Below are 19,159 nucleotides of genomic sequence, written 5' to 3'. Positions count from 1 at the left end.
GTCTGCAGTGAGGAATCCGCTGGGAGAGGCGACCGCGGGTGAACCCCCTCGGTTTGCTGCCTCCCGAAATAGAGCAGCTTTCAGAATTTCAAGCCACAATTTGTATTCAAATGAAGGTCATTTGAAAGGTGTAACATAGTAAACAGCCATTATTTCATTTTGATAGCGGTACTAAAATTATAGTGTTGGTTGAATTATTTTAGTATAGGACCATTACCATCTCCCTAAAACACTTATAGGGATTTTTATATCAGTGCTGCAGTCCCGAAATTAGAGGAGAATTAAAAATCACAGGGCTGTGGCAGTGAAGTAATCTTTTGAGAGCGTGCCTTTGTTTTATCACACGTTCTCTTCCCTCACTCCTGTGCCAGAAGAGAGATGCGCATCTTCCGTCTGGGGCTGCTGCTGACAGATTGCCGTGCTGTTTCTCTCCCATTTACTACAATGATACATTTCTGCTTTGACTGCAGATTGCACGAGGATAGCATCCTCGCCCCGCAGCAGGCATTGCTCAGCAGCTCCTGCCTGCGCGCTCTTTGTGCTCCGGCGCTTATGGCCCGAGCAGAACGCATTTGTTATCGTGACACCTCCAAAGTTATCAGTCTTCCTTGGAAAAAGTGTAATGCAGAGCAGTACAGACAGGAAAAAAAAGGATGGCAAAGTGCTCCAGGGAAGCTCTGGGGAGCTTTTGTGACTCTGCAGGTGAGTGCGGAGCTGGAGGCAGAGCCAGCGGGTATCGGGTGGGTGCAGGGCCGTGTCCCGGCTCTGGGAGCAGCAGCACCTGCTGTTGGTGCTCCAGGCTGCCGGACCTGCAGGGGAGGCCAGGAACTCAGGGAAGGGGGGGTACATCTGCGTTCTGCTCTGAAAATCAGTCCCTAAGAACAAATTTCTGTGCTGCAAAGAGCCAAGAGGGGAATGTGCCTGTGTGTGCATCCTGATGAGCTGCAACTTCACTGTGATTAGCTCTAATAAATACGCCAGTCCCTTCCAGGCAGCTGATAGCTGATCTGGGATGTTTGGTGGCTGAAAGAGCGCTGAAGGAATCTTTTGTGAAATGCTCAAGTCTTAAGAAAATTACTTCTCTTCCAATTACCTGTATGGCTTAATTTCCATGGCACGTTGGATGTGTCCGTTGCTGCTCTCTTCCTCTTTGGGATGCCCACAGCGGTGAAGGTCTGTGGCACTGAGTGATAGAGGAAAGCTGTTCCTATGGGTCTGTGTGTCCATGCATCCACACATCGGGGTGTGTACAGTCAGAGCCTGGTGTGTGATCTTAAAGAAATACGGGATCTGTGAGCAGAAAACATGTGAGAGCCAAAGGTATTTCCATGAGCACATCCCTCTGCGCTCAGTGCTCAGCTGCAGCTCTCCACGGGACCTCTGTGGGCACCCATGGGCACACCATGACCCACAGTGTGAGCCCATCTGCGTCCTCGCTGTCGTCGCTCTGCTCATTGAGCACCACACAGGGGAGAAGCTCTGCACTTAAGATCTTCCCGTGTTTATTTTCTTTTAGGAATACGTGCAATAAAGCTTCAAGCTGATAGAATGAAAATAATTTCTACAATGAGGGTTCCAGCAAATCCGAGCCTTGCCGGGTGAAGGTGGCTAGACAGAGTAAGGCAATTACAGCTATTATTAGCAGCGCGGTGGAAGGATTGATGTACAATGGGCTGTGCGTAAGCAGGAGCCGTCAGACGTGAACTAAATTTTAATAGTGAAATTCTCATAGATTATAGCTTCCTTCATTAACATTTTCACACTTCGCTGACTAACAAATGAGGAAAAAGGGCTTTCTGTACCGGTGGATTTATAATGCTCCCAACACTCTCTACCTCTGCATGTGCCAAAGCTTAATCTGCCCTCACCTCGGCTGTGGAGGATTAAATCCTCCTGCTTTGAGTTCCCCTCTGCTTGGGGGAAGGGCTGTGCTGGTGATGCCCCACGTGAAGGATGGGAAGAGGTGCCTGCAGCCTTCGTTGGCTGCCAGAGGGCTGGAGAGGGACCACGTGGCCCCGAGCTCTCCTCCCGGCTCCTGCCATCACTGTGCTGTGCTGCATGCCTGGCAGGGCCCAGCAGCGTGTGCAGTGGTGGTTCTTTGGTGCGAGGATGTGGATGGGAGCCCATGTAGTGATCTGTGGCTCTCAGAGCAGGTTCTGGAGGCTGCGCAGTTAGCCCAGAATAGCCCAAGAGAAACAGCAGCATTCCTCAGCTTCTGCTTGATGGAGCCTGGTGTTAGGAGGGAGGAAAAGCAGCCTGACACGAGTGTCACTTGGATGGGAATGCTTTCAGCAGGATGGCACAGGCCTGCCTACAGCAGAACGTCTGCGCGCAGGACACGTGCGGGCCATATGTAGACCACATGCAAGCACAGTGTAGCCATGTGTAGGCTGCAGCACAGCACCTGCAGCTTGGCCATACTCTGGCGGAAGGGATCAGGCATAAATGTTCAGTGAGTGACTTCAGTGGGAATCCATTGGCAATATGGTGGTTCTCAGCAAAGCTCTGGATGTGCTGGTTGGTATCAGGTGGCTCCAGGAGGCTGTGGGGACACGGCTCCCCAAGGTAGAGGTTGGTGCTGGGACCTCCAGGAGCTCCCCGGGACGCGGTGCCCTTTGTGGTGTGCAGGGGAAGCACTGAGCTGTGCCACTGGGACGGGATGCCCTCAGAGATGGGTATCGCAGCCTGCTCCGTATTTATTATGGGCAACGATTTGACTAAGGGAGAATTTAGATTAATAACGTTCAGCCTGGAGAAGTAATTTCCTTTGAGAAAGCGATTTACATGCACTCTGCCAAAAAGAGCCATCACTGCTCTCTCTTGTCGTGTCAGCTCAAATAATGAAGTTGAAAATAACATGGAAGGTTAATAGGTCCTACTTATCTCCGTAGAGCCGAGAAGGAAGATTTACAGTGTGGAGTCTGTTTTGCATATTTCCATTGGAAACTGAAAGGTTTTTCCCAGACAAGAGTTATGGGAACTCATGCATGAGGGGTGTTGGCTGTGCTATTGCTCATCGTGAGGCTGTCAGGCTCTCTGTCCTGGGGCTGCTCTGCCCCAGGGTCACCAGCCAGGGACTTCGGTGTCTGCCAGAGCTGCCGTCCAGGCAGAGATCTGCATTACGGCCCTCAGGGCTGGGAGCTGCTGGCTTGTCCCCGTGAGTCAGCTGGAGCGCGTTCCCTCGGTTAGAGGTAGTAATGACCTTGTCATAACCAGTGAGGACGCTGCTGTGTTATCTTTCGGTAAAGCTGGAAATAACCAGAGCCTCCCCTGTAATTACACCTTTTTTCCCCTTTAGGAACATGTCTTGCTTACGTATGGGTGATAATAGCGTGCGCAGGAGGGGGCAATGCTCAGACATGAGAGCTCTGTCACTTCACGTTACTTTTATTAAATTCCCAGAGGACTGGTGGCACGTTATGGGCTGTAGCAGGAGCTGTGTCACTTTGAACAGCAAAGCTGTCTGCAGTTACAGGAATGCTAAAACAGCTTCAGAATTCTGCTTTCCGTGCCCTCCGTGGGTCGTTGGGCTCCTCCAGAATGGAGGTGAAAAAGAAAGTTTAAAAAAATTAAAAAATCCCCCCCTGATGACTTAAATTGCGTAATGTATTGAAGCCCACTTAAAAGAATAACTCTAAAAGGGAAAGAATTTTTAATAAATGTTCTGTCTAGCACAAACTGTAAAATATTCATTTAAGTTGGTTATTTCACATTACTGAGTAAGTGCAAGAAGAATTAAATTTCTGAGCGGCTTAAGGTACAGTTCAGTAATAAAATGAGCCATTTAATGAATGAAATATTTAACATAATTTGCATATGGTAAGTGATGGAATGCAGCTCTGGAGTGGGAGGGCAGAGCTGAGGGCCGCCGCCGGGTGTGGGCACAGCATGGCGGCGGGTGCCCTCAGACCACGTCCCAGTACAGGACTGGGATCAGGGCTCTGGGAGCTGCCCTCCCCGCTCTGTGGAGTTCCCCACACCCCTGAGCACGGACTGTTTTTAATCGAAGGCTGTTAAGATGCACATGAGATCTCTGCATGCCAGAGGCTTCTCCCGGCGGCGCAGCGCTCAGTGCGACAGCACGGAACGGTTTGAGAGCTGCTCTGTTTCAAAGGGATCCGGAGGGCCTCTGGCTGCGACTGTGTGCGGCTCTTGGCAGAGCCAGGAGCCCGGAGCACTGCCCTGAGGCCCAGCCTGGGGATTCTTGAGCCGAGAACACGTTTGTCCTTCGGCACGCAGGACTCGGGTAAAGCCTGTCAGAGCAGAGAGGGGAGTTTTGTTGTTAGAGGGTTGTGGTTTTAGATTATGGTGGAAGAAAGGAGTGCCGAGCGGTGCCTGCCTCTGCCTGCTGCGTGACAGAGATGGAGCACGGGGCCCAGGCAGCCCCCAAAGGCTGTGGGCAGCACCTCTGCACCTGCAGTCCCATTTCCTTTAATGCCCTACAGGGCCCAGATCCTCATCTTCTGCCGACCCACACAGCTCTGCTGCATTGCAGGCCTCGTGCTGATTTCCATTAACTGAGCATCTGACCTTTAGCCGTGAAGGACAAAGCCCTGTTCTCGTTCTCCCATAACTACAGTATTCCACAGGGAATACCCATCTTTTTTCACCACCCGGTGGAAATCCCGTTCTGTGTTTGCCTCACATCCTGGTGCTGTTCTCAGAGGTCCCTCTGAGCTCAGTGCTGTGCAGTGCAGCCCCCCAGCAGCTGCTCCAGGCTCATGTCGGCGCTGTGCTGGTGCATGCTGAGCACGCGCTGCGTCCTGGAGGGCTGGGAGCCCTGAGCCAGCATTTCTTCAGAGCGATTACGAGGTAAATTGGGGCCAGGTAAGGCAGCTAACACCACAGGAAAGGAAAATGAGGTAAACCTTGATGTTTTCCCATAAAAGCAGGGGAAAACATTAGCGGGCAGTAGGTGACCGAGCAATTAGTGCTCAGCAGGTCACTGCAGGAGGAGATAGCTGCTAATTTGTGTGTGCCCATAAATTGCAGTTAATAATCAAAACGGTGGTGGGGCTGGACTCTCGGTTATGTCCAATTAATACAGGATTTTCAGTTGGTTTTCCTTAAGTGCATTATTATTCATTGAATTCTCCTCTGTGAGTGAGTCCCATTCTAGAAACCATATAGTGAAATCAGTTGTCCCATGGAGTAAAAGAAATATCTGCCTTTAAAACGGTTATCTGGTGATGAAAGCATTCTGTGCTGACAGCTGGCTCTGGGCACACGTCACCCTCTGAAAGTCATCACTCTGCTCGCAGGGCAGCTGGGTGCTGCTGCAGGGATGGAGCCTGCTGGCTCTGCAGGCTTCTGCTGCTTTGTCCCACCCTGACTCATTCTCCCTCCATCTCGTTGTGCTGTGTGCACTGAGGAGCTCAATCACCTGGAGGTGATGCCCCCAGCTCTGAGCCTGGCAGGCTGCATGCATAACGCATCTGCCAATGCACGTTTCTTGGCTTTCCTTTCCCAGGAACGTACTTTGTTGCTATCATGTTGATCACTCACCTAGTTTGTTTAGGTCTCAGCTGTTTTTCCAGCCTGTCTGATCCTGACTTGCAAATGCCTTCTGTCACATTTAAATTTCATCTTCTCACGGCTCGCTTTCCTTTAAAGGTTGTTGGTAAATACCGAGCAATGCAGGATGTAGATGGAGGACTAAATTACAGGTGGAGTTAGGGAAGCTCCCGGCTCTGCTGGATGTCACACCTGACCCAGACAGCCACACGCTGACAGCTGGAGCAGACGGGGGGAGCTGGGGGACCCTGGCCACCACCCCGTCCTTCAGCAGCAGCCCAGATACGTCTCCTTCTCTTTGTTGAACAAAATTTAAAAAATGGTACCTGACTTCAATAATTTATGAAATTAACACATTACTGTCAGCATAAAGCATACGGTTGGATGAGTATCCTCTGTGTGGCTGGATTTGGAGCGCCTCAGAAGAGGGAGGGTTGTTTTTGTCTGCGCTGCAGATTTGCCCTGACAGCGTGCTGAAGTCAATAGTACCATAAAAACGTTCTGCTTCTGTAATGGGCAATTCTGGGTTTGCTGAAAACACATCGTTTGATTTCTAGAGCCAGGATTGAGGCTTCACATTGGAGTCAGACAGGTCTCAGGGTTGCTTTTAAAAAGCTTTTTCAAAAACTGAGAGCTCAAAGGTTAAAGCTGGGGGAGCTGAGCAGGGAGCTGCAAGGACGGAGGTGTGAGCAGAGCACGGTGCTGCCCACGCCGCTGATCTGCCCATCCCTTCGGCCTGGCTGTTCTCTCCTCAGTGAGGAATGAACCTCAGGACTCTGAGAGTGCAAAAGATCGATGGTTCCCTGGTGCTGCTCTGGTTTTTACTGTTTACTCTCTGTTCTAAAATAGCAGATACTTCGGGTGGTGGGTGAGTTCCTGATGAGAAATAGATGGCAGCAGTGGCTCTGCCTTGGGGGTCAGCTCTGCTGTGACTGCCCGAGACTAATGGCACAGGATTAATAATACTGCTTGTTTAATATTCATGGCCTGCTACTTATGTAGTCCAGAAATATTTTCACTTTTATGCGCTGCACAAAGCTGTGAAGGGAGGACAGTTTCATTGCAGCTGTGAGCGTAATGAGTTGCACAGGAGCTGATCCTGTACATTAATCAGCGTTTGTTAGCTGTTTCTAGAAACTTGACCTATCATTCCCATTACTGCTAAGAACCCACTGATTTACTAGATTAGATCTGGCATGTACATGCAGGACTTGAAAGCCACAGCCCAGCAGCACTAGCTAGGAATTGGAAATTGCAGCCAGGTTCTAATACTCATTTTTCATAGGTTTGTTTTGTTTTGTTTTTTTCTCATTTTAAACCTCAACTAAGTAACAGTTAAAAGAAGGAGGAAAATCTTAATGAGATGAGAGCTCTAAAAAGGAAGAAAGAGAGCCTAACATTTGGATTTACAGTACAATTTACCAGATTACCAGAAATACAGAAGGCGGCAGAGGGGAGCTCAGGAGCACGTGTGCACCTGGAGGAACAGGCACATGAAAACAGCCGTGAGCTCAAGCAGGTGGCAGGAAGGGGAAGGCAAGCAGGGCCCTGCCCCAGGGCTGCGGCTTCGCATCACAGACTCATCAAGGTTGGAAAAGCCCCCTAAGATCCACAACCCACCTCACTGTGCCCACCGACCGTGTGTCCAAGTGCCACATCTCTGTGTTGGCGGTGACCCACCTCCTCCCTGGGCAGCTGTGCCGGTGCAGCACCACTGAGTAGAAACTGTTCCAAATACCCGACCTGATCCTCCCTTCTGGGGTTCCTGGTGGTATTACCAGTATTATAATTCAGATGTTGCTGTGAGGATCAATGTTCATACACGTGTGTTATTTAAGTATAAGCAATCAATGTAGCAGCCTGAAAACAGACTATTAGTCCGTAAAGGGAAAGCAAAAAGAAGGTGAGATATTAGCAGTACTTTTCAGGGCTTGGAAATCAATAGTTGCCTGCTCATACTTTCACTTCCATTTAATTTTTCTCTACGCTTTGGTCTTATTTTCACATACTTTTCTAACCTACCCTGAGAGCCACATTTACATCTGCTGCTGGCTGGGGCCCTCAGTGCTGCTCCACACCTGAGCACTTCTCGCCTGCTGGGCCGTCAGGGAAACGCTTGTCTGACCGGCGCTGTGGGACCGCAGCGCTGGGCCGCGGCTGGATGGGGATAAAAGGAAGAAAAACAGTCCCAGCTCCGTGCTGCCTGGTGGGAGGTAGGCGTGTTTCTCAATTAGCTCTGTAATAGGGTCATTTATAATGTTTTAGGTGATAATATCAACGCTTTCAAAAGGTCTTTTTTATCCCATTGACATTCTGGTTTTCGCTTAGAGATTTATTTGGATTAATTAGGTGGATGTTTGGGAAGGAGAACAGATACGTGCTGCTATTTGATTTTACGCACGCAGCTGCGTGATGAAGAAAAATGGCAGCAGAAGGCCTTAAACTCTGCTGGGTTGTCTCTGGGGAGATTTGTGAGGGATACTTGGGTCCTAAAAATAGAACTTGGGAGCCTTATTGCTACAGATAGCTGAAGGATTTTCGGGTCTGTGTTTGGAGGTGTCCTGGAGGGCCTTCGGTCCTGGTGCAGCAGTGTTGGCTGCGGTCGCAGGCAGAGGAGCTGCTCCCTGCACTGCTTTCTTACATCTGTGAGCGCTGCATTGCGAGGAGCTCTTGATCTCTGCGAAGAGATAGGTCTGTGGCCTGCAAGTAATGAGTAATTAATTTACATAAATATTTGAAGAGCATTCATCTGGTGAAGTTTCTCCTCTTGTTTACTGCTGTGTTTAATGCAGGTCTGCCTTCCATTGAGATGGTTTTGTTGCTTGAAATAGAGCAGCACCAGGCTCTGGCACAGCTCCCCATAGCTTTCCTCCATCGGTCTCGCTTTGCTTGGTTATGGTGCTGCAAATACCACAGCACTCGAGGCTTTAGCAGTACAATTTTATCTGTTCACAGGCACGAAACATTAAAAATTACTACAAGAATAATAGTGACTAGCTTTGATAAATTTTATTTATTTTTGAGTGTTGTTTGCACAAGGATATGGGGCCATTTATGCTGTATTTTCACAGCCCCTTAGACAGCTGGAAGCGTGTTCTATGTAAACAATACAAGAGGAATAAAACCATTAAATAATCATTTAAGGTAAACTCACTGCATTATTTAGATAGGTGCCGGCATCCAAGATAACATTTTGCAGTAATTAAGATTTGGGCGCTGGGTGGGGAGCAGTGCTGAGCTCAGTGTAGGGCAGCTCTGCTTTATCAGGGCGCAGCGCAGAAGGGAAGGGCACCAGCACTGCTATTCCCAGCTCTCCTGGCCGCCTGACCCACGCTGTCGTTCCTACTGTTGTTATCATGATTTAATATGCATCTTTTAAGGAGGATTTTAATTCCCTGTTTGAAATAAGAAAACTCCATAAATCAGGCATAGAATCTTTTAACATTTACAGTTTTAAATGAATTCCTGTTGAGAGTCTCTTAAGCCAGATTTATATCTGGTTTTGCATTGAACTGTGTCGTTATGTGGGACTGAAAAACTCTTACAAAATTAGGCGTAATGCAAAAACATGCTGAAAAGACAGTTCTGCAGAAATGTGGAACGTTATTACGGTAGAGGATATTGGAGTGAAGGATATGTAGAAAGGGACAATTACCACTGATAGTTTCCTTCTAATGAACCTTGCCCAATCGCGGGGCGGAAGGGTTTGCTGATGGCTCCTTGCCAGAGCTGGGGGGTGCCGGTTTTCCCACCTCATGTAGGTTCAGAACTGGAAAGGCATCGAGGAATTGCACCTCAGTGCTCTTACAAGTGGGTACGTATCAGCTTCCCATAAATAAACCTTCGTTTCATGAGCCTGCATAGCCTTATACATTTGTTGCTGTTAATGAAAAGTCTATAGCAAGCTCGAGGATTATGAGAGCAATGCCTTGATTCTGCAGATGAAATTGCCTTTCAGCAGAGAATGTGCCCGTTTGTATTGACAGAAGTTAATGTAAATAGCTTTGCAGTTTTCCCTCGCTATAGATCTCCTCTAATATCTGCTATCGGATTGTTCCATTGATAGGGGTTTAGCTTTAAGCACTTCCTTACCTGCAATGAGCTCGTGCTTGCCATTAAAAAATGGAAATCAAGTGAGTTTGAATTCTTCCAATTTAGACAGAATATAAAACGTTAAACTTAGTGCATTTACTGATGATGTGGTACTTAAACCTGAATAAAGGAGGGAAAAGATTAAATTAATAACACGGATACTGCCTGAAGTATTACTGCAGTTACTACTCATCCAACTTAAATTAACTTTGCTGTTGTACTGAAAAAAAGCCAGAAGAGCTAAATATTCTCTATTTATCTTTTTTGATTGAAGAAGACAATAAAAACACGAGGTACTGACTGGGAGGTGCGTAAGAGCAGCCTAAACCCTCCATGGGGAAAGAATTTGGGAGGTGGGGGGTAGGAAAGCAGACGGAGCACCGGGGGCTGTGGGTGGGTGTAGGAGAACCCGTGTGCTCCGTCACACCGCAGGGTAGGCCAAGGTCGCTTAAGGAATGGTAATTGAGTTCTGCAATGGCTGGGGGTGTCTGCCAGTTGCTAGAGACTGATATTGAATACCACTCTGTTATGTGACTGTCCCTCAGTTTAGGACCTGAGGCTAAAATCCATCTTAACGCCATCAGGCGCTGAGTGACGCGAGGCCCGATGCAGGCACATCCAGCGCCGTGCCTTCGTGCAGAGCTGTGTTTGTGCAGTCATGAAGATCCGTTTGTGTACGTTTGCTGTTATTTGTGTGCACGTGCACCTGGCAGGTAAAGTTGGTGGGCAGATCTCGTTCAACTCAGATGTTCTTTAACCATCGCTCACTTGACTGATTAATTTTTTCTTCCTCCTCCTGTTCATGGTTTGGAGTGGAAATTACCTCTTATCTTATTCCAGTTGCTTCATGCCAGGTCTGGCCTTGAAAATAAAGCGTTTAAGTTGTCCACTTGCCACTTTAAGATGGAGTGGCAGGGACTAAGCTCAGGGAGGTACAGCCGTGCTGACCTCAGAGAAAATACCTGTCCACTTGGCTTAGCTCTGCGCTGAGCCCTGCGGTCTGCACGGCTCCATCAGCGCTCTCCTCAGGTAATAAACATCTCCAGCAATTTCTCAGGTCAGGATGTGCTGGAATGGGGATGCCCTGGGGCACGTACAGCCGAGCGTGTGAAGTTCTCTATTTCCAGGAAGGCCCTTTGGAAGGGTTTAAGTGTTGGTGTGAACCCACTGCAGCTCGGCTGGGAGGTGGACAAGGACCATTTTGTTTCTCCCTGTAAGTTTTCCTTGAGGATAACCTATCATTTCATTGCGGGGGAGTTTGGAGATGGTCTTTAAGGCTCCCTTCCATCTCAAATGTGTGTGTGTGTGTGTGTTTGAGGCTGGTTTTGTTCCAGGGCTACCAGCTGTTTCACTCTTCTGCGTGTTGAAGAGTTAAAGTCAGCCGCTCTCTTGCTGACTTGATGCACTCTCATCCCGGCAGCAGGTTGAGTACTTGCTGCCATGACATTATTGTGGAACTTCTTCACAGTCAGATGACTTCATCAGCTAATCAGAGCTCAGGATTTCTAAATGTCATCTTATAATGTCTAATTAAGGTTGCAGTTTGAAGACATCATGTACTTTAATTGAAAACTGTAAGAGTAATCTATTCAATTTTTTTTGTTAAATTAATAGTATGGACCTTTAACAGATGGTTAGTAAGACATTGTTATTAATGAAAACATCCTACTGTTTGAAATCCAGCCACTCGTTGTCTTCTGTAACTGGAAGAAATAAGGCATACATCTCCCAGCCCAATGTGGTTTCCACTGCACGGCTTTATCCTTACCCGCCGTCCCAGCGCTGCTGCAGGATGTCAGCCCTGCGCTGATGGATGGCCTTCCTGCGGGGCACGGGCAGCTGAATGGACACACAGGGCTGGCAGCGTGGTCCCCCAGGGCTGCAGCAAAGGGAGGGCAGCAGTGCTCGCCTCATTCCGATGTACGCAGCAGTGACAGTGGCTGATCCCATAGCTCCAGTGGTGATAAAACTCAGCTCCTACCTCATCAGATAGAACTAATGTTCTATCTGATGTAAGGTGTACCCTTACTCAACTAGAAAAATACATTTTAAATGAAGATTTAATTTATTTCTGTCTTTAATTCATTCACAATGGAAAAGGTGATGTGGTAATGTGTGAGCTTGCTTTCAGGTGCTAGTGATAGAAACCCAGCAGGGCGATGGTGCAGCGGCTCATTTCTTTCTCCTTTGTCTGTAGGGGTGGCCCGTGCCACGTCACTGCCTGGTACCCACGTTTGTTGCACCCCACAAACTGCAAAAGCAAGCAAACATTTTGTTCAGAAGGGGTGTTGCTGGTAGCTACCTGCCAAACCACACCAACCCCGCTTGTGCTTCCCAGGTCTGTAGTGAGAAGTTTGGTTTGCTGTTCTTGTGCTTCGGTTCCTCTCCTGCTTACTGAGTGACAGCCCTCCCTATACCTGGGGGTTACTTTAGGTGGAACAACTGGACGAATGCAGTCGTATTGCATTTGTTGTCCCACTGATCTCAACAAGATAGTGAGAGCTCGCTGCGTGTGGCTTTCAGATCTGCTTCTATTTGTAATATTCAGAATATTAATGGGTTGGAGGATGGAGGCTGCTAGGAAATGAGAACTGCTTGATCCCAGCTGAGAAGATGCTCCATAATCATCACAAATTTGTATTTTTATTTCAGAAAGGAAGGACAATAAAGGATCTGTAAGCTGGAATTTGCCTCTGTATCAGTGAGGACGTGGAGATTTCCTAAGAGGATAAATGTGCTTGCTTAAGAGATCTCAATTTTATTAGCTCTGTGGTATAAATTCAGGGATGCATACGAGCTCTCGTGCTTTCTCTTAAAACACGCGTATATTTCAAGTTTATTAATTTGGATGTGCATAATTCATACAAATTAATAACTTGAAATTTAGGCATTGTTTTTAAACTACTGATTTATTACTTAGAGACAACATAGGTAGCCTAAGGTAACTGGCACAAATGCTGGGAATTGCAGATTGGTTCCAGGTTCTTTTTTCACTTTGCAGAGGTCAGGTGGGAATCTCTGATGCATTTGAAGATGCCAAGAAAAAAAACGGGGGAGGGGGAGATGTTGAGCTGTGCCTTGAACGAGTGGAGGCTGGACTGGGTGCATTAAGTACAATTAGCTCAAGCAAAGAAGTGCCTGCACACAGTAATTTGGGTTTGGCCGTACAGGATTATTGCCTGTATGCATCTCCTTCAGGCTGAGATTGCCTTCTGCCAGGCGGGATGTTCGTTGCAAATCTCAGAGCGTTTTTATAGCTCTTTTTAATTTATTTTTCTTCTAAACAATGTCTTTGTTTTGCTGCAAGTTTTTCAGCTCTGAGCAGAATAAAGTCTGCAGCTTTCCTGCAAGCATGATGAGTAATGGGCTCCTCTGGAGTCAGTCAGTGTTGGATCCCTGCCCGTCGGCGCTTTCCTCACTCAGTGCTGCTGTCCTGTGCAGGGCTGCATGCTGGAGCGTGGCTGCCATGTGATGCTCTATGGTGAGGGCTGCTTGCCAGGCGTCCAGCTCCTGTCCTTCTCCAGCAAGGTGTTCCTGGAGGGTAAGATGGTGCTTTGCAACCCAGGATCACAGGCACGCGTGCTTGATTTCTAATTAATCTGTGACAGGAGGCTAAATGCTGACAGAATAGCTCCTGTGGAGCTAGTCATTATTCTGTGTTTGATGCCATGACAAGCCCTGAGGAAGCTGAGGAGAACAGGAGCTCAGCTTCAGGGAGTATGGAAATGCTTTCACTCCTCCTCTAACTTTCTCAGCCTTGCTGAGCGGAGCGGTGGCTGCTCTGCAGCACACATGGGTGTTCAGTTGTTGGTCTGTCAGCACGGCTGTGGGTGCAGAGAATAAAACCGATGGCACTGCCAGACAGGTGGGGGCTTTGTGGGAAGGAACGGCGTCTGTCCACACGCTGCCCAGCTGCGGTGAGAGAGCTGTGCTGGGCCGTGCGGGAGGTGGGTCGGCTCTGCTGCAGCTCTGTGCTGTTAAAATATTGAAGCAGCTGAGAAGCTGCAGTCACGTACTGTGGTCGGAGAACACTGTTCTGGTGCTGCCACTGCTGCCGTACTGGGCCACAGCTTAGCGAGATCAGTTAATTGCACTGCTCAGGTTCCTCTGGGCTTAATAGTGGGCCTCCTGCACAGGACTGCTGTGGCGAGGCTGGGGAGAGCAGCTTACGGCTCTGATACGTTCGCACGGCACTGACGGTAAATTGCAGGACTGGGGGAGAGATGGGAGTGGGGAAAAGGGAACGACCGTGTCCATTGCGTCCTTTTGGCTTCTCTCTCCTGATAATTAAACAACACAGATGAGGACGGAGTTGGGTTTTCAAAGCCTGGGTCTTTCTCTTCTGACCTTGCTGCTGACACACTGCCTTTTGTTTGTAATCTTGGGTGAGAAGCAACTGAGAGGTGGTTTGATAGGATACAAGTGCAAACAATGGCTCGCCTGGAAGATAGGATGAATGGGATTTAATTGAATTTTTTGTGAAGACATTGATTTGACCCTGTAAGACATATAGAGTGAATCATTAGGGGAATTAACACACATTAAAATGCAGGGATTTTTTTAATCAGAGAGCTTTTATTGTGCATATAGTTTTGTTTTTAATTATTTAATGACTTTGTGTCTCATAGTGATAAATCTATTTCTTCCCCCTTTTCTAAAGGAAAAATGCTGTTGGTGTCATAAAGTGGTGCATGAACAGAGCTGATGAATACTGAATCTTCATTACTGGCCCTGCTTGTGCTGCAAAGCCAAGCACTGACAACCATATGTTTCCAACAACCATCTTTATGCTGCTGCTGAAATTCCATGTCTGACCACTTTCTGCTTGGCCTTTCAGATGTTTCTCCTAATCTGTGTATGAGAAAAGTCTGAGCAGGTGTACCCTTCCCTCTATCCAGAATTGGAAACCTGGTTTATTTTTCAAATTCCACATACGAAAAGCTGCAGTGATTGCCAAAAACGGGTTCTGATCAGCTGTGAGATTAAGGGCACCCTCAGCCCATGTGCAAGTAAGAGGGACTTTGAAATGGGAATGGCTGTGGTGCCCATATGAATGCTAGAGGAGCAAACCTAGAGCAGGTTTAGGTTTGGTCTGGGATGAGATGCAGCCACAGTCTGGCACTGGGAGAGGGGGAGCAGGTTGGCCGGCTCCATCTGCTACCGCTGTGGGATGAGGTCCTGCAAGCAAATCCCTGCTTGCTCTGTTGTGCTTTCATTGCTGCACGTGTTCCTTTCTGAAAGGTTGGCTCTCCATCGCTCATTCTGCTGCACTGGGTTAGCTGGTGCATCTCACTGCTGCAGGTACAGATATTCCCTTTGTCTGCTTATCTCTTCTAGCATTAATTTATTTCACTGTTAATGCGACTGCATCAAGGGTTGCTCCACAGCTTCCGAGCTGCCAGTGCTGCTGTTGGCTTGGTGAAATAAATTTCAGTCTTTACCACTTTAGTTAGGTTTGGAGTGGTCATGATGTGAGGCTGAGTGATGCTTTAGCACCGGGCACTCCTTCAGCATCTGTCCCATGGCCTGCACAGCTGCACGTCTCCCTTCCACCTGAGCAGCAGTGCCCCGCACCCGTCTGTTCTTCCAGGCTCGCTCCCCCTGCCCTGCCCCATCCCTGCACTCCCCGTGCTGTGGGGCACCCAGCAGACCCTGAGCCTTCTGCCCACGTTGCTGGGGGAAACCAGCCCTGCTCACTTCATGCCTTCTGCTGAGAGCTTTTCTTTTTTGTCTGCCTATTTTTTCCCAAGTGTTCGCTCCAAGTATCACTGAGCATCACTGAGTCATCTGTTTCTTGCGGTTCTGCTACAATGTGAGGTGGTAGACAAGAGATTATTTTCCCAGATTCTTGTTGCTTATGTAGTGACAGAAGTTGGCACATAGGTGTCAAACTGTAAATAGGAATTTCTGCTTGTTTCTGCTCCACGTCGTGTGGAGTTGTTTGACTGGGATAACTTGCAGCCATTTTAGCAGGAGCACTCCTGAAATGCTTTGCTTTTGTGTATCCTGGACCCGATGCCTTTGCAGCTGTGGCAGTGGGGAGCGGGGTTGGAGGTGCATTCTGCAGCAGATGGGGCAGGAGAAGGTGCTGTGCTGAGCCCCGCGCTGTGTGCAGGGGCTGCTGGCCGTACTGCTGGGCTGCGCAGTGCTCTCTGCACATCCCATCCTGCTTCCCCCATTGCGTGACTCCTTGTTCTGCGTATGAGGAGCACATGGAGGGCGTTCTGCCTTCTTGCTGTACGTGTTATTTCATACCGCCACTGTGAGCTCGGTTTTCCTTGTTATCCAAGGTATTTCCTCTGGAGGAGGGAAATCAGGCTGTAATGTATCATTAAGCAGAAAGCCTCTGGGAACTCCTATCCTGGCTGATGTGAATCCTGCTTTTATCCTGTTAGAAGAATTGAATTATGCATTTTGAATCGTCTGAACATCTAGCTCTGGGTCTGGTTGGAGCCCTTGTTTTCCGTATTACCAGAGCAGGGACAGGAGCTCCTGGGACACCTCCCTGAGCAGCACCCAGCGTGTACGTACACGTGTGTTTCTGTTGGTCACTCGTGTGCCTGCAGTGCCAATTCCTCTGCATTCACTGCACACACATGGATTGCAGCTGGTAGGAAGCTGCAGGCCAGCCCTGGGCAGTGAGGCTGAGCTGCTGCAGGGCTGCTGTTTCTGCTGCTGTTGGGTTGACGTGGGTTGCAGTTTCAGAGAAGGAAAATGCACTGATGGTGTGTTTAATGAAACGGCCCTGCAGTGCTGCCTGCTGTGCCCTGCCTGCTGAGCTGGGTGACCTCAGCCAGCACGCTCCGGTGTTTTAAGGAAGTGCTTTTTGCCTTCAAATGCACCACCACACTTTTCTTGTGCTCTTTGTGGCTACCTGGAGAAAGAAAAGCCCACTTACAAAAGCAGGAGCTGCCTGAGCGCCTCCCGCGCACATGCAGTTATGTGACCATTCTTTATTTCTGACGCTTCCGTTTGTCCGAGTGGGATGATAATGGAGACTTTAAATCTACTTATTCTTTTGTTTGCTGAAATGTGCTGAGCGAGTCCAGGTCAGCAGAGTGGAGGTGAGGGAAAACAATTTTTCTGCCTCTAAATAGCAACATTTTGTTGCTGCGGTTCTTTTTTTCCCTGACAGTTTGGGGATGAAGATCTCAAGCACGCGGCACTCAGGCCAGCTGGGAAGGGGAAGGAAATCAGCCTTTGGTTGAGACCTTGATTTGTGAGCCCAAATGCTTTGCTTTTCGGTGCTGACAGTGCCATGGTACAGGTTTGGATTGCCACGGGAGCTACCGGTTCTTTCGCTCTCCTCATGGTAAACGAATGTAAGAATAGGCACAATCCTTCGCTAATTTGAAACCTCAGAACCTGCCTATTTTTGCAAGATGTTGAGGGTGAATCAGCCTCATCCCCATCTCCGCATTCAAGGGATTTGTTTCCTCAGATGCCTGCTTACACAGACCATCTGCCAAGGGCTGCTGTGGGGCTGCGCCAGTGAGGCGCCCCATCTCACTCATCAGGTGCTGCGAACTCCGCTGCATCTCCGCAGCCTCTGCCTTTGGGGGCGGGTGCTGCGCGCTGCCGCGGGGCTCCTTGAGGCCACAGCGTGGGATCCCGCGATGCAAAGTTGGTGCAAAAGAGCCCAACCTCACCGCTCCTTTCTGAGGCTGATGGCGGCAGGTTTGTGTTTGGGAAGGCAGACGCGTGCTGGTTTGTGGTGCGGGGGGTTCTGGGAGGATTTATTTGCAGTGTAAACATGTTGGTTAGGAGTCATTAATATGACATTCACACAGCTCTAATAAAGCACAGAGCGCGGAGATCTGGCACCGCTGAAACACCCGGAGGACGTTATGGATGAGTCTTAAAACCAAGAGTATTGGAAACAAGATATTTTTACGTCTCGTTTGGGAGTAATATAATTGCGTTGTGTGGCTCCAGCAGATGCTTGGGCCAGCTGGTTGGAGAGCACTGCGGGTTTTTTTAGCTTTGGTGCTACGCAGATAAAACCCTGACATAGAACTCTCATTTAAACAAGAAAATCCTTCCGTGGCCGGCAGCGCAGTCCTCGTGTTGGCGTTACACAGCCGAGCTGCCCCACGCTGCTCCCACCTGCACCCACAGCCGTAGGGCTGCCCCCCACCCAGCCGGGCTCCGTCGGAGCACTGGGCCGTGCAGCCCGCAGGCGGGAGCAGCCACTGATGCGGATGTCACCCACCGGCTTTTTATGGCAACAATTAATAATTCAGCAATTCTCTCCGCAGTGATGTTGTTCTATTTATAAATATTTAATTTAGCTTCAAGTGTCCGTGTTTGCACTGCCTTCCCTTCTCCCAGGCCGGGCCCAGCACTGGCGCTGCCCGCCCTGCTGCTGCGGGCCTCAGCCGTGCCCTTCCTTGTTGCTCCTTGAGACGCTGTGGTGGCGTGGATGTGTGCGAGGCCCTGGGTCTGCGCTCGGGGTGATACGGCTGAAGCAAAGTGGGAAATAGGAAGTAGATGCGCATTTAACCATAATAATGTGTGTTCTGGAGCAATTGCCAAAGATCCCAGTTCACAGACAGAAACGCGTTGTTCGTATTGTAAGCTGTAGGAACTTTCATGGTAAAAGACATACGTAAGTGTGAAGGCTTGCTCTGAGTCGCAGGTGGAGCTGGGACTGCGCCTGTTGAAGGTGAAGACATTCAGAAGGGTTCTGTGTTATAAAACTCTCAGTTTTCCAGGACAGCCACGCCAATAACTTTCTTTTTCTGCGTTTCTTTTCAGGAAATTGCAGCTTATTTAATAACGTTTGAAAAGCATGAAGAATGGCTAACAACTTCCCCTAAAACAAGGTAACATTGCTAATAATTCCGCCTGTGAAATGTACATTGACTGATTTCCACTGACTACTTGACTTGCTAATCAATCCGTTGGCCACAAAGTGAAAACTCCCAGTCATGCTTGATGGCTTGTGACACCAAAGTCTCATTAATTGACTTAATGAGCGTTTTATTGAATGAAATCAGATTGATTAAAAATAGAACAGCTGCAATCTTGACAGGTTAAAGTTTTAACTTGATTGTTGAACATTTAATTGTATCCCTCAGATGAGCGGATTTTGAAGGCTCTGAGTGAGGTTGCAGGCTATTTATCTCAGCAGTTCTCCCTGCAGCCTCGAACTTTAAATAAATAAAAAAGCACAAAGCCTTCCCTTGTGCTTTGCCTGTTTAAAATGCATTCTCTGGGATTGTTTGCATTTTGGTGTTTTTCTTGTTGGGGTTAAGTGTTTGATGGTGAGGAGATCCCAAAAAGCCAAATTAACAGACATGTTTGCAGTTTATTATTCAGTAAATGTCATGTATTCTTCTCACTGCCATAAATGTTTAACTTCTCCCATCCCATGGGGTCTGGTATGTTAAGTTTAGACTGCAGATGTTTTTCTGCTATTTCTTGCTGCATTAAGACTCACAAAGTTTTGTTACTTATCAGTAACACAGTAAAATTACACTTGCTTTCCAGCATTGCTTTTTTTTTTTTTTTATTACCCCCCATTCCAAATCCACCTTCCAAATTGGAAACC

General features: G+C 48.3%; 1 protein-coding gene across 10 annotated transcripts in view; it reads left to right on the top strand.

Moving 5' to 3' along the window:
* Positions 1-19,159, top strand: part of CAMTA1 (calmodulin binding transcription activator 1) — a 225,748-nt gene that overhangs the window by 45,117 nt on the left and 161,472 nt on the right. For all 10 annotated transcript variants that reach the window (XM_019622429.2, XM_019622430.1, XM_019622432.1 and 7 more), the window contains exon 4: positions 18,364-18,431. In XM_019622429.2, the coding sequence (XP_019477974.1) occupies positions 18,364-18,431 (68 nt within the window). The remainder of the gene's footprint in view (positions 1-18,363; positions 18,432-19,159) is intronic.

The sequence above is a fragment of the Meleagris gallopavo genome, chromosome 23, assembly GCF_000146605.3.
Source record: "Meleagris gallopavo isolate NT-WF06-2002-E0010 breed Aviagen turkey brand Nicholas breeding stock chromosome 23, Turkey_5.1, whole genome shotgun sequence".
Lineage (NCBI taxonomy): Eukaryota > Metazoa > Chordata > Aves > Galliformes > Phasianidae > Meleagris > Meleagris gallopavo.
Note: the sequence above shows the minus strand (reverse complement) of the source record. Positions and strands in the feature narration are given on the sequence as shown.